Source organism: Eretmochelys imbricata, chromosome 15 (assembly GCF_965152235.1).
Source record: "Eretmochelys imbricata isolate rEreImb1 chromosome 15, rEreImb1.hap1, whole genome shotgun sequence".
Classification (NCBI taxonomy): Eukaryota; Metazoa; Chordata; order Testudines; family Cheloniidae; genus Eretmochelys; species Eretmochelys imbricata.
This window is the reverse complement of record NC_135586.1, coordinates 11,309,168-11,323,544: the sequence shown is the minus strand read 5'-3', so window position 1 is coordinate 11,323,544 and position 14,377 is coordinate 11,309,168. Positions and strand designations below refer to the sequence as shown.

The following is a 14,377-nucleotide window of genomic DNA, read 5'->3' as shown; positions in this document are numbered from 1 at the left end:
ATTACGGCCTCTTCATACTCACTCTTTCACCTGGACACTGGTGGCATAGCTGGAGCAGCCACTTTCGACAGCCACAGAGAACCCTCTCTTGCCATCAGTGGCTGCAGGCATAGAGATGAGGGTCAGTGTATATGGTAGCTGTTCACGCAGAGATTCCGTGGAGAGAGTTTCTATCATTGGTGTCAGCACAATCTGGTTATGGCATTTTCCACTACAGAAAGAACAGAGGAGAGTCACTGGCCATTTCCCATCCCTTCTTGCCAACCTATGTAGCTGGATCCTGCTGCCCCAAAAGGTTGGAACAATGTGATTGTTCTTATCAGCTATCAAGGCTTCAAGCAGTGCTCCCCTACCCCTAGAAATGTACTTGATCATTCCATTCTGGTGTTTACAGATTCATAGATTCCATGGCCAGAAGGGACCACTGCGTTCATCTAGTCTGATCATCTAGTTCATCCCCTGTATAAGCAAGATGATAGAACTTCCCCAAAATAATTCCTAGAACACAAGGTTTAGAAAAACATCCTCTCGATTTAAAAATAGTCAGGAATGAAGAATCCACCACTACTGTTGGTAAATTGTTCCAATGGTTAATTACTCTCACCATTTACACCTTATTTCCAGTCTGAATTTGTCTAGCTTCAGCTTCCAGCCATTGGACCACATTGTACCTTTCTCTGTTCAATTAAAGAGTCCATTATTCAATGTGATCCATATGCAGATACTTCTAGACTAATCTAGTCACACTTTAACCGTTTCTCTATTAAGATAAAGAGATTTAGATCCTTGAATCCATCACTATAAGGCATGTTTTATGATCCTATAATCATTCTTATGATTGAGAACCCTCTGAAGCCTCTCCAATTTTTCAACATCCATCTGTGTTTAAACCACACTGACCCACTAGACAGAATGGGGAAGTGATTTGCACGTACAGCAGGCAATGGAGCGCACAGTACCACAGGATCATTTTAACAGGACAGCAATGGAGTGTCATGTGCCTGATCTTACCAGTAGAGTGTGGAGTGTTGTACTAGCGCATACGTGTCTCCATCTTCAATGATTACTTTGCAACTCATACAAGCAAAGCATTCAGGATGGTACTTGTATTCTCCAGCCACCTACACAGACAAGCAGAGGAAGTTCTGATCAAGGAGGGGACACTGTTAAATCGGGGCTTGGGAAGCAATAACTGCACCTACTAACAGTAAGTCTACATGGACTCCAAGACTAAGCAGCGTTCATTCTTAAATACCAGACAAAGCAATGCAAATCCCCCCTGCCTTTGCTAAATCCCCTCCCTCAGTGCCTTGGTCACAGTACACTGCTCTTAAATTTTATTAGCCTGGAGCAAAGTAGGTATTTGAGTGAATATTAGACTTCCCACTAGTTACGATACAGGCGAGAGTAGATATTAAGCCTTAATTGATAAATCTGAGAGATGATTTTGCAAGACTAGTATTAATGCACAAGATTCAGCTACTGCCGCCAGCTACCAGAAACCAGAGACGACGACTTAAAAAAAAAATTGGCTTGTTCATATTCCATGGTTTGCAATAGTTCTTACATGAGACCATTCCCTACTGTTTGTATTTTGGCAAAAATTCCATTAATAGTGAGAATTCATCTGCACTATTTTCACTAGCAGATGTCGGTACCGCCTCCAGAATAGTGTTGGTTGGCTGGTACACAATATACTGCTTTTATTTAGCCTACCTAAATATTGGATACTTTTCATTCTTGGCAAAGATTGATTTAAGAGGGTTAGGATTTCCATTTTGGTGGGTTACTTGGGGCAAGACAATATTTTGTTACACTCGAACATGTGAGAGGTGCTCGATCATTTAGAAACGCTTGAGGGACTGTGGCTCTGCATCCAGCCACTAGAGGGCTTGGAAAGCCATTTTTAGACATGGTCCCATTTTATCATGTAGCTTCAGAAATGCTTCAATTTAAGCCTACATCTACACTACAGCAGCAGCACTGTAGTGCTTCTGGTGAAGATGCTCTAAGCCAGGGGTTCTCAACTTTTTTTCTTGCTGAGCCCCCCCCAAATATACTGTAAAAACTCCACAGCCCACCAGTGCCACAACTGTTTTTCTGCATATACAAGCCAGGGCGAGCATTAGGGCGTAGCAAGTATGACAACTGCCCATGGCCCCATACCACAGGGGTCCCACCAAGCTAAATTGCTCAGGCTTCGGCTTGAGCCTTGGGTGGTGGGGTTCAGGGCCCTGAGCTTCAGCCCCGCATGATGGGCTTCAGCTTTCTGCCCTGGACCCCAGAGAGTAACACTGACCCTGCTTGGTGGACCCCCTGAAGTTGCTCACAGCCCCCCAGGGGGCCCCGGACTCTTGGCCGAGAACTGCTGCTCTTGGCCGATGGGAGAGAGTTCTTCAGTCGGCTTAATTCCTGCCTCCATAAGCAGCAGTATCTATGTCAGCAGGAGAAGCTCTCCTGCCGACATAGCGCTGTCCACACCGGTGCTTAGGTCATTATAAAACTTACATCACTCGGGGAGTGGATTAAGTTATACTGAAGTAATTTGTAATGTAGACATAGCGTAAGACTGCAAATTGACAATTGCAGCCTTTCGTAAGGCAAAGAAAAGTGTAACCCCTCACTGGATAGGAGACTAACTCCTCTAGAGGAACTTGAGAATCAGGCGACAAGAGCGTCTCAGTTCCCTTAACATCACTTTCATTGACGCACAGCTTGGGAGCAGGACGGAAAGTGTTTTGCCTCATCTTGTTGGGTTCTATGCATTTCAGCTCCTTGTCATCTTCCCCAAAACGCTTCTGGTCCTCACACCCCTCCTTCACAAGTTGGCCTACCTAAGGTCATCTATATCCCAAAAGATGCATAGATTGTGCATACCTTTAACACTTCATATCAACAGTTGAATTTTAAGACTAAAACCTCCAGGCTGCTGCAGTCACCAGGGTACCTGGTGACTGACACTCCTGTCAGTCAGGGGTGGCTGGGCAGAAAGAGGCATAGCAGAGTCCTTACCATCACAGGTCCAGTCATCAACAAAGAGCAGCCATGGCAAGATTCCCCAAATTTCCCCCAGTAGTCTTTGTGACAATAGAGCTTCCCATCCTTTTCATAGTACCAGTTAGTGAGGGGGTCCTGACATTCAGAGCACCTAGAGGATGACAAAGGGACATGGCTAGCAACTGTTCATCATGGACTAGCCCCAGTCAGAGTTAGTTTTCCTCCAGCCAGTCTTTAAAAATCACCCCAAGCAGAAGGAACCCTGTAGTGAGCAGGAATTCTGCTCCTGAATTTTTTGTGTAATACTTTATCCTTTGAAGAATGAGCTTCACAAGACATTTATCCTTTTAAGCTCATGTTTATTCACATAAAGTAGTGGATGCTGCAGGTATTCACTCTCCTTCCTCATGTCGATAACCGACCCCAAGGAAAGATTTAGTACTTCTAGAGCATCTTCCAGCCAAGGGTTTCAATGCACTTCAGACATAAATTTAGCCTTAAAATCTTTGTCAAGCAGACAAATATAATCAGCCTCATTTTACAGATGAAGAAATAGGCACAGAGATTGAACAATTTGCCGAAAAGGAAAATCTGCAGCAAAAATACAAAATGGAATCCAAATCTGCAGGCTCCTTCTGCTGCTCCTTAAGCACATTACTGTTATGTTCTTAGCAGATGCACTGGAGTAGAAAGAAAGATTTTTCTTTTAAATGCTCTCTCCCCCTTTCCTCAGTTCGCATCATGTGACGTTCATTGAGCTAGGAGGCCTGTACAGGTGGGGGTGTTGCTGAAAAATGCATGCTGAACACCCTGTTGCCCAGGGCAGTACACATTCACCCCTCAACCTGAGAAGCAAGATTAGCCATTCACATGATCGTGCACAGCACTAGACAGATTAAAAGAATACCTTGAATCATTTAGAGTAGCAACAGCTTTACTAACATGACATTTTCATTAAGATCCATGAGGCAGGCATTGGACGGCCTCACCATTAGTAATGGGATAAAATCTTATCCTGGCTGGTAGTGACCAAGACTATCATCTACTTGGTTTCCCTAGCCTCTGTTTGCCAGAAGCTGAGACTGGGCGATGGGGGGGGGTGGATCACTTGATCATTACCTGTTCTGTTCATTCCCTCTAACACACCTGGCACTGGCCACTATCAGAAGACAGGATACTGGGCCATTCTTACGTACTTGCAATATTAGACCAATTCACAGGAGATGTCTATGGCACTACTGGCACTGACTGACTCCCTTGGCAGCAGAGGGGCCAAAGACTGAAGGCTAATCTACACTTAAAACACTACAGGGGGACAACTGCAGCAGCACTGCTGTAGTACTTCAGTGTACCCACTCATTACAGCCATGGGAAGGGTTCTCCCATCACCCTAATTAATCCACCTCGTGGAGAGGCGACAGCTAGGTTGACAGAATAAGTGTCGATCTAGTGCTGTCTATGCCAGGAGTTAAGTCATGTTAACTATGTCGCTCAGAGGTATGGCTTTTTACACAACCCTGAGCAGCGTAATCTGTTGACCTAACTTTTCAGTGCAAACCAGTCCTGAGACCATGGAGACAAATTCGCTCTCACCTCCTAAAGATAAAATTCCCAGGTTCTTGGGAAGGAAGTTACTACAGTCACCTTGCAGATAGACTCTCTGCCATCAGTATCACCCTGTCATCCTTCACACAAGCACTACCTTAAGACTCTTCCTGGAAGTTTAAGTTAATTTGTGCTAAGCTTCCACTTGGGAATTCCAGCTAGTAGAGATAAAATTGGAATGTGCATATTCCGAGAGGAAAACCAGATTTTGCCTCAACATGAAAATCCACTTTCATTCCATTCACATGGATGCAGAAGGAACAAGATGAAATTGCTTACAGATAGCCAGTGGTTTGAGGGAAGTGACTTCATTGTAAGAGGCATTTGGAGCCATTTCCCCCCCCATGGATGAATAAACTTCTCCTCCCAAACTAGATTAATGGTTCATGAATGTTGTGAACATAGAGATGCTCCCAGCTTGGGGAGCGCAAATCCTTTTCCCTCATGAGGGGACAGAGCTTTGATATGTGCAATAGGCCCTGACAATTTCATTAGCAGGAGGAGACTCTTTGTGCCTTAAGATACACAGTGCATTTGTTATTACAGCCTCCAGACCTGGGGCACTGTAAGAGTTACACCCTCATAATGGTATGCATACACTCCACCTGCAGGGCATCAGAACAACGTCTTTCCTTCACCCGATAGCCTTTGGCTTTCATTAGCTGTAAGCATACCTGGCTCAATGATCAAGCGGGTGGGAGGGAAAAGAGCAAGTGGTGACTAACAGCAGAGATACGCATCAGCAACACACCGCAGGAACATCTGGTCTAACACCAGCAAATAAGATCCTTCAGAGTTATCCCACCTCCATGTGCATGCCTGTACCAATGTGAAAACCTAGAGCTCGATTACAGCTTTCGACAAGTAAAGCTCCATGATCAGACTTGCACTTGAGAGGAAGACAGTAATATTGGAGAGGACAGGAAACACCTACACAGCCACTTAAAAGTTACACCCAAGTGTTGAAAATACCCAGCAAGGTCACAATTCAGCGATATTTTTCCTTCCTGTAATTCCCCAGTTTCAGTAAGAGCAACATGGCTGCAGCTCTAGGCAGTGCTGCTGCTCCCCTAATATTACTTAGACTGGATCCACTGTTAAAATTTAGGCTGATATAGCTACATCATTCAGGGGTCTGAAAAATCCACACCCATGAGTGACCTACATATGCTGACCTAACCCCCCATGTAGACTTGATGAAAGAATGCATCCGTCAATCTAGCTACCATTGCTTGGGGAGGTGGCATTTCCACACTGATGGAAACACCCTTCTGTCACTGTAGGTTGCATCTACACAATGGGGTTATGCTGGCTATGGTGCCATTAGTTTTATGCCACTGTAGTCAATGCTACAGAGGCGTGGCCTTAAGGAGGGGGCATACAAGGTGCTCCCCTACCTTCCCCATGCTGATTTAGCAATTGATCCCAACCCTACGACAGTGTGATTAGCAGTTTCTACCAGGAAATAGGAACTCTGGATACTGCTGTTGCAACAAATCCATAGTAAAGAGAAGGTGAAAGGGGGTGGAGTCTGTAAGCAGTCAGCTCTTTGCTATGTAATTAAACAAATCTGGGCAAGATAAATTTGCAGCTGAAGGCTCAACACCCCACTCAGAACAATGAGGCAACAATAAGTGTGTCAGGTCCCAGAGAGACAAGACTTTGTTCAACGGTGCTAACTGGCTGCCTCAGTCATGAATCATTGTTGGCAAGAACTACCTCACTGAGTAACACACCACAACGCAGCCCCTTCTGCCACCATTACACTTTATATGTTCTAACAAGGAAGATGCTTAAAGAAATCTGAAGTCTGAAAATTTGTACATAGCATAGAGCTAGTCACCAGAGCCAACCCTTTGACTAAAATCATGTCTTTGGCCAGGCTACAGAGGCACCATGTGATCCTCAAGTCCCCAGTTAGAAAGATTAAGAGGGGATCTTTATTCATGCAAGACAGTGGGACAAACTCCCCTCCATCTCACTTGATGTGCATTAACTTTAGCACTGTTCGTTTATGGGTTCATCTTTCTAGGTCACCACATCCAGAAGCAAGGCTGATTTCACTTTTCTGTTCAGGATATGGACAATGGGAAGGTCTAATCCCAGATTTACTTTTCTCCACTGTGTTGAGAGAATATCCAAAACATGACCCATACCTCAGGGACTGGAAACTACCACAGCTTACACCTGATCATGTCCCCCTTGCTGGCTGGCTGCTGCTAACCCCATCAAGTTCAGGCAGGTTCTCTTCTCACTCCATCAGGTAGCATGCTTGAGCCCCTGGTAAGGGAAGCAAATCTCCATGAACAGCTCTCAATCAGTCCATTTTTCCTGGAGCTGCAGACATGGGGTCATATTTGCCAAGATTCACAGGGGCTGGAACTAGGGGTGCTGCTTGAAGCAATTTCTATCATATAGAGGGTTTACGGTTTGATTCAATGGCTCTCAGCATCCCCTCTATACAAATTGATCCAGCATCCCAGACAAGATTCTTGATTTTTGGACATCGTTAATGGCGAGGATTCTTATCCAGTCCTGCAGCGGCAAAGTAGGAGATGAGGGCTACAACAACCCTCTAGGCCTAACAAGGGAAGGTCTTCACTGCACATGTGAAAGCCCCCCATCCCCACATCAGCTGACTAAACATGTTCTTGAAAAGCACAGCCACTTCTCCACTAAGTGTGAAAATCCAACACTACTGGGGTTTAGATGAACAAGGTTGGGTTAGGGCAACACAACAGGCTGCCAAGGGATCAGGTGAAGCCAGTTTGGACACTGAGCTCCCACAGGTTAGGAACATTGTGGGAGTAGCATGTTCAAACCCCAAGGGAAGACACAACCCTCCAAGTGTTCTAATGACTGATGGAGCAACAACCTTGATGAGTATCCAAGGGAGCTGCAACCATCCCTACTCAGAGGGAGGGTGCCATAACACGGGCCTTATGGAAGGGGAAGAGCTGGGGTTCCTATGGATCCCCGAGCCTCCTAAATTTTTTCTAAATTCGAGAGGCTTTGATGCTGCCTTTGCCATCACTTACAACCATGACATGTGAATAGAGGCTTTAAACTGGTAGCTCCTACCTACTCATTTAATGATGCCACAGACCTGCATTTAAAGGTATTGGAGCTGCTTCCATGGCAATCATATAATCAAGAATACTAAACTACAGCTGAACCAGCAGGCAGCAACAGCCAGACAGAGAAGTGTGTGCCACTCCATGCTCAACTCCCTCCCTTCCCCATCCATCATTCCTAAGACTCTAAAGAACTTTTCTAAAGCCACATTAAAATGACCATTTATTGAATTATTTTACAAATATATAGTCCTTTAATAGCTGCCTCTGGAAGGCTACACCTTTGTTTACCTCACATGGGAGCGAGGGGGAAGATGCAGCAAGAGAATCAGTGGCCCCAGGAGGAGGGAAGGTTTTACAAATGAAGCAGACACTCACTGATGTAACTGACCTGAATGCCCAATCCCCACCATAGCCCATTCAGTCCCTATGCTTTAGGCATACCTCCCAACATTTAAAGTAGTTAACGCAGGATGAGTTCTGCCTCCAGGGAGTAGGAACTGCAGAGTAAGCCTGCCTCACCATCACCCCACAGTGCCATTCAAAGCCCAGCTGCCCATTCCCTCGCCATCAGGGGAGCCAAGCCAGGCCAAATCAGAGCAGCACTGTGACCCCATGGGCTGTGGCCAGGTTGCAGTGCATGGAGCAAGGAGCCAAGCCCAGCCAGCCACACAGGACAGACACCACTTCAACAGTATGCATCCGATGAAGTGAGCTGTAGCTCACGAAAGCTTATGCTCAAATAAATTGGTTAGTCTCTAAGGTGCCACAAGTACTCCTTTTCTTTTTGCGAATACAGACTAACACGGCTGTTACTCTAAAACACTTCAACTGTGATGTGGGTTTTGTGAGTCAAAGTGTAATAGTCACACAAAACTCCGGAGGTCCGCTTTAGGTCTCCATGGTACTTGGAAAACTGGTCACATCTTGGTGTGGATCTGGGTGTTACTGTGTCTGTGCTGCTGAGTTCTGTAACTGAGCAGGCACAGAGATGTCAAACTCTCACCTGCAGTCAGTTTGGTTTTTGGGGGATGCTAAATGGATCAGACTACAACAAGAAACCAACTTGATCGAGGGTGAGGGTGAAGATTCAGCGCACAGGACAAAGTCTCCTTTACATCTAAAAGGAAGCCAGTATCTTAATGAAGAGAAACCTCACACTAGCACTGAAACGGCTGCACCCTCTCAGTGAAGGTCACTAATGGAAACCCTCTCAGTGAAGGTCACTAATGGAAAGCCTCATGGATCATCAGGTGAGATAGGTCAACCATACACCAGATAGGGTGCCCAAATAGAAAGTGTGAAAAATCGAGAAGGGGTGAGGGATAATAAGTGCCTACATAAGGCAAAGCCCCGAATACTGGGAATGTCCCTATAAAAATCAGGACATGTAGTCACCCTTACACTAGGTCTACATCTCCAAAGATGGGGAAGTGAAAGAACTGCCATGCTGAGAAAAGGACACTTTCAGGACATAGCGCTTCCCTAAAACTGAAGCACCAAACTGGCTAATGCCCCAGAAACCTCCAGGGCAAAGAGACAACAGAAAGCATATCTAAAGTGCTACAGACAGAAGGCGGGGCATAGAAGCTCAGCTTCCACATGCACCTCTCCAGTGGCACTTTTTAGGCATCAGCAATTGTAGCATGTATTTGTGAATAATCCCCATATATCCCTTATACTAGTATGACTCTACATAGTGTTAGAGGGCTATGGCTCTGACTGCACTTCCTCCCAATGGTAGGAAATGGGTTTTTAGAAGCCTGCCTGTGAAGTTAGGTCAGTCGTGTCTAAACTGGCCTGCCCTTGTTCCACATGAGATAGGAACTTCAGTCTTGAGGATTTTAAGACCCTTTTAGCAGAGTTTTCCCAGGCCTTACTGGCCAACATAACTGTGTTTGAGGGAACAATTTCAAACTTGGCTTGCTAACATGGAGAAACCAGTGCAATCAAGGCCTTGCTCTGTAGCCATCTTCTTCCTCAACCCTGAGTCATTTAAATGGACTGAAGTTGGACATTCAGATAAACAAAAGGGGTTAATGTAAGCAAAACATCTGAGATAAGAGCTCATTCCAAGATAACCAGGCATTTACTGTTACTAATTGCCTGCAAAACACTTGATTTCATACATTAGATATGGTCACACCCTGCTGCCTATGGATTATGTCACCTTCCCAAACTCATCCCAGTGAGGAGCATATGGCACTCACAGAACTCATATTCTGTGTCATTCCCATGGACACACACCGTCTCCCTTTCTATACATCAGGAGCTTTCCATGAAATCCTATTCTTTCTGGCTGCTGCCTGGAAGACAGTGAAGAAGCTGACATCTATGGTTTGAATCTGAAAGGGAGCCTGCCAGCACACGCTTGGGCTGTGCACATAAGCACAGTATTACTGAACAGATATACACACATGCCACCCCCTCTTATCAATAAGAACATGTATACAGATTAGTTTTCAAGAACTCTGCCTAGTCCCTTCCAGTTCACAAGTCATAGAACTCCTAGCTTCAAGCTTGCTGCTCCCCATACACAAGCAGATGAAGTTCATTCCGAGAATCTCAAACACAAGGCACCTAGGACGACATTATAGGGTGCCAAGTGGAGGCAAGAACTGGAAGGAAATCATCCGTGAGAAAAAACACTTACCGAAAGGGATCCTTGGGAGTGAAATAAGCTAGGGCAGACAAGTAACTTCCCATCTTCAAGTACTGGATAAACCAGCTCAGTTGCAAACCTGTCCAACTGCCTCTGAACAACTCCACTTGGCCAGCATGGCAGCTGGAAGGTCTCACTTCACCTTGTGCTGATTCAGGCTCCTCTCCCCTTTCTGAAATTGCCTAAGGAGTGCCAGGTCTCAGACACTCGTTTCTTTTCAGATCCTTCCTGGCTCCCATGGCTGTAACCATTTCCTCCTCCTCCACTCAGCAGCAATTGCACCCTTGGGTGGGATAGCATAACCAATAACCTTGCTAAAATTCTGACATTCTTGTGCAGGAGCTGGTAGAGTTTGCAAGAACAAATTGCTGTCAAGTTAGTTTTTCCTTCTTTGGTTCCACCCCTGAAAGTGCGAGGGGAGGAGTCATCCTTCACAAAAGGAACATGGGCAGTTAGAAGCACCAAGGAAATAGACCCTTTTCACAAGGGGTGGAGCTGTGATCTAACGCCAGAGAGAGGCTATGTGACAGACACCCTGAAAGGTCTGGAACTTCTGTTACAACAAAAGCCAAGTGTATGAACACAAAGCTCCTCTCTCAGTACACTAATGGTACTGATACTGAAGTCAAGCAAGGGCAGAGTCAAAAGCAGAGAGTTAAGCCTCTGCTTATATCAGATAAATGCTAATCAGTTTCCTAGATCACAGTGGAGTGTGCGCGTTCCACCCTTTACAGTCCCTCCAACCTGCTTGTTGATCCTCTGCTGCACAATGCGCTTCACTCTGAGGAAGGCTAATCTGCTCCCAAAGATACAGCCTCAGCTGCCTCAGAGCAGAAAGAAAAGACCAGGCCTGGCAGCTCAACCCAGCCCAGGGCTCCTGAATGGCAGTGCAAGATGTAACATTAAGACAGGTCAAAGACTGGTTAATCTGAGAGCAAACAAGTCACTTGATCCTTGACTTAAAGCTGCAACAGCTGCACAGAGAACTGCTTCAACCTGCTCGGCCTTGCCCATGCCACTGACTGATCAGTGGACAGAGTTCTACTCAGAGCCCTGGTCTACCCAACACAAAGCACTGGTGTTTGTACAGTGCTCTGTCGATTGGCTAGCCTGTTACACATGCTACTGCTGCTATTAGCCCTCCCCATATTTGTGCAGTCAATAAAACCTGCCATTTCTCACAAGAGTCTCAAAACCCTGCCGTGCACCAGAGATGAAAGTTCCCAGATTTGCTCTGACTGAAGGTCCTCCATCTCACACAGCTGGCACTCTGCTCAATAGAGGCACTGGCCGCAGGTTTGACAGCTGTGGCTGGCTTTTCAACTCCATTAGAGAGCCAGACACCTGATTTTGTAATGACAAGATACAGCTACATTTATGGGAAAAAAGAAGCCTGTTTCTCCTACTCAGTTTGATTTTTAACATAGACTAAGAGAGTGCAGAGAGAACCAGGACTGTAAAGCCTGAAGCAGCTGTCAATTCTGATGCAGGTCTAATTCCTTCTGACATTTCCGACAGCTTCACTGGAAGCAGCAATGCTGTGAGTCTGTGTCTAGGAATGCACTCCTTTCTCCCACATTCCACATACATTGTATGCTGAAAGTGGGCCAGTGCTCACATCCCAGTGCCCCCTTACTATCAACGCCACACCACAGAACAGGCGTCACCATGGAAAATTGGAGAGCCCCTCCTCCCACTCCATATCACCTCCTGACAAAAGCAGCCCCCTTAATGCCGCTGTCATGGACTGAACCCCCTCCATGGTTGAGTCCATGTGACCCCATAAATCTCGGCTCTTCAGACTAGACCTTTGAAGATCTGATCCAGAGATATGATAAGCAGCCTACTAGTCTGTGAAAGAAGCCAACAGATAAAACCCAACTTCAAAGTAATAAAAGGCACCCAGACAGCTAAGAAACTGGGAAGAGATTTTGTCTGGGGTTTCCTTAAAGCTAGGGAACATATATTCAATCTTCTATTTAAACAGGAAACATCTTATCAAGAAAATAATTCTACTTTTGAAACAAATGCTGGCCATCAGGCAGCAGCAGTTACTTCCCTTCTTAATTGTTTTATCAACCAATTATGAACATTATAGCTCTGATAAAAGGGTTTCTCTCAAAGAGGTGTTAATCTGTTTTTTACGTCTCAGGTTTTAGTTCTGAACTCCTGGCCAGAACCACCAATCTTCCCCAGGTAACTTTGCAGTTACCACTAATCTCTGCTGGACAAACAAGTTGCACTAAAGGTGAACACACAAAAAAGTCAAGAAATTCCAAAGTTGACATTCCTACAGCTAAATTAGGTGGACCACCTAATGTGGGGTTTTGAGGCAGGGGCCAATATTTCCAGCTTGTGCATTTAAAATAATTCACATAGGTGGCCTTAGAGTGTGTGTTTGCAAACTGCATCTTTATCTGGTTTTGGGAGGTTGTCATGAATTCTGTGTTTCTCCTGCAAGGGTTGGGGACAGAATGCACTAACAAACTTGCCACAATAGAGGCTGCTTTCTTTACAATGCTTTTAGACATTTGACATTAACTGTTGCAAGAGAAACAAAGAAACCTGAACTCTGGCCTTGACAGGTAAAAGGAAAATTTCCATTTACAAATTAATTCCATTTTAAATCACTTTCCAGGCTCCCCACTAGATCATTTTAGATTTAGGAACTCAAACAGATAATCCTAGGGGTTCTGAATGGCAAGGAGTTACATGCTGCACATTCTAAAATGCTCTGGGGTTTTTAAAGTGGCACTTTAGATGCCAGGGATGGTAGTGAACAAGCCATGGACTGTGGGACTCCTCAGCACTTCCACCGTCCTATAAGATATGCAGATCACTGTCGATGCACAGAGGGGCACTTCAGTTTATTCATGGGACTGGTAGGAACTGGGGGAGGAGGAGGAGGAGGAGCTCTAAGCAGGCTTGCCATCTACTGGGGAGGCTGTAGTGTGCCTTTTTTTCCTGGTCCTGGAGGCACCCCCAGTGTCTTGATGCAGACCCAATGCCTCCTTATACTTCCAAGGCATTTACAACACAAGATGTGCCTAACAGGGGTCATATGGTATAATGGAAGGTCTGATCGCAGTGATCAGCTACTGAAATATTTCATCATGTATCCGAGTGAAACTCCTGTAAGCAGTCATACCTCTCAAACGGTACAAAAACAGGGAATGAAGTACCACACGTTTACTATGTTATTACCTATTGCTTCTAACTTTAAACCATAACATTCTCAAGCCGTGAGTGACAGCTCCTCATAGGGGTACACAGATAAGCACGATCCTCAAAGAATGAACATCTGAAATAAGCAGCAACAGATGGATCTCTCTCATCGCCACCACCACACACTTGCTTAACTCAGAAAGCTTAAAAGCTTCCTGAATGTATTCATCTGCATGCTAAGAAGCAAGCAAGAGAAATTCTGTAATTGTCTATTAGATGTGTTTCTGGGCACAGCAACATGTCCTTTGTAAACAGTGCACATCTCTAGTAACAGAATGTGCACTAACCTCACTGCCCTCATGCTTTAGGGACTTCCCAACCCATAGCTTTTGTCTATTTTGATTAAATTCTTCAAGCAGCCCTTTGTCTCATTTGTTTGTAAACCACCATGCACACTTCGGGCACAGTCAGTAATGACTTTGATAACAATGCCCTGGAAGACAACCTGAACTAGACAACTGAAAATAAAAGCCCAGAATGGAATATCCAACTCTACCTTATATAGAGTGGCCACCGAGATCTTGCAGCAGCTGCACCCTCCCTGAGGAATTCTAACTATTCAGATGACAGACCACCTGCAAAGTGCTTCATTGTTTTTTTAACCCCAATGAAAATTCAGGGCGACCTGTGGGCAAACAAGCACTTAGGAACGGTTTCTCTCTAAATCAGATAGCCAGAGTGAGATTCAACAGCTAAACACCTCATCCACTGCCCAGACATCTCTAAAGAGACACTCCCATGAGGATGACTGGATAAAGCATTGACCTTTCACCCCTGGAACTCTACCAGGAGTTTACTGTAACTGCCAGAATAT

At 45.3% G+C, this 14,377-nt stretch overlaps 1 protein-coding gene across 2 annotated transcripts in view; it reads right to left on the bottom strand.

Annotated features, from left to right (window-relative positions):
* The window catches only part of LIMK2 (LIM domain kinase 2), a 42,930-nt gene that overhangs the window by 17,357 nt on the left and 11,196 nt on the right, over positions 1 to 14,377 (bottom strand). The window contains exons 3-5 of one of the 2 annotated variants that reach the window (XM_077835133.1): positions 3,013 to 3,148; positions 1,012 to 1,121; positions 23 to 211 (exon numbers count right to left, since the gene is read on the bottom strand). In XM_077835133.1, coding sequence (XP_077691259.1) covers positions 23 to 211; positions 1,012 to 1,121; positions 3,013 to 3,148 — 435 coding nt within the window. The remainder of the gene's footprint in view (positions 1 to 22; positions 212 to 1,011; positions 1,122 to 3,012; positions 3,149 to 14,377) is intronic. The other variant, XM_077835134.1, reaches the window with a different exon arrangement.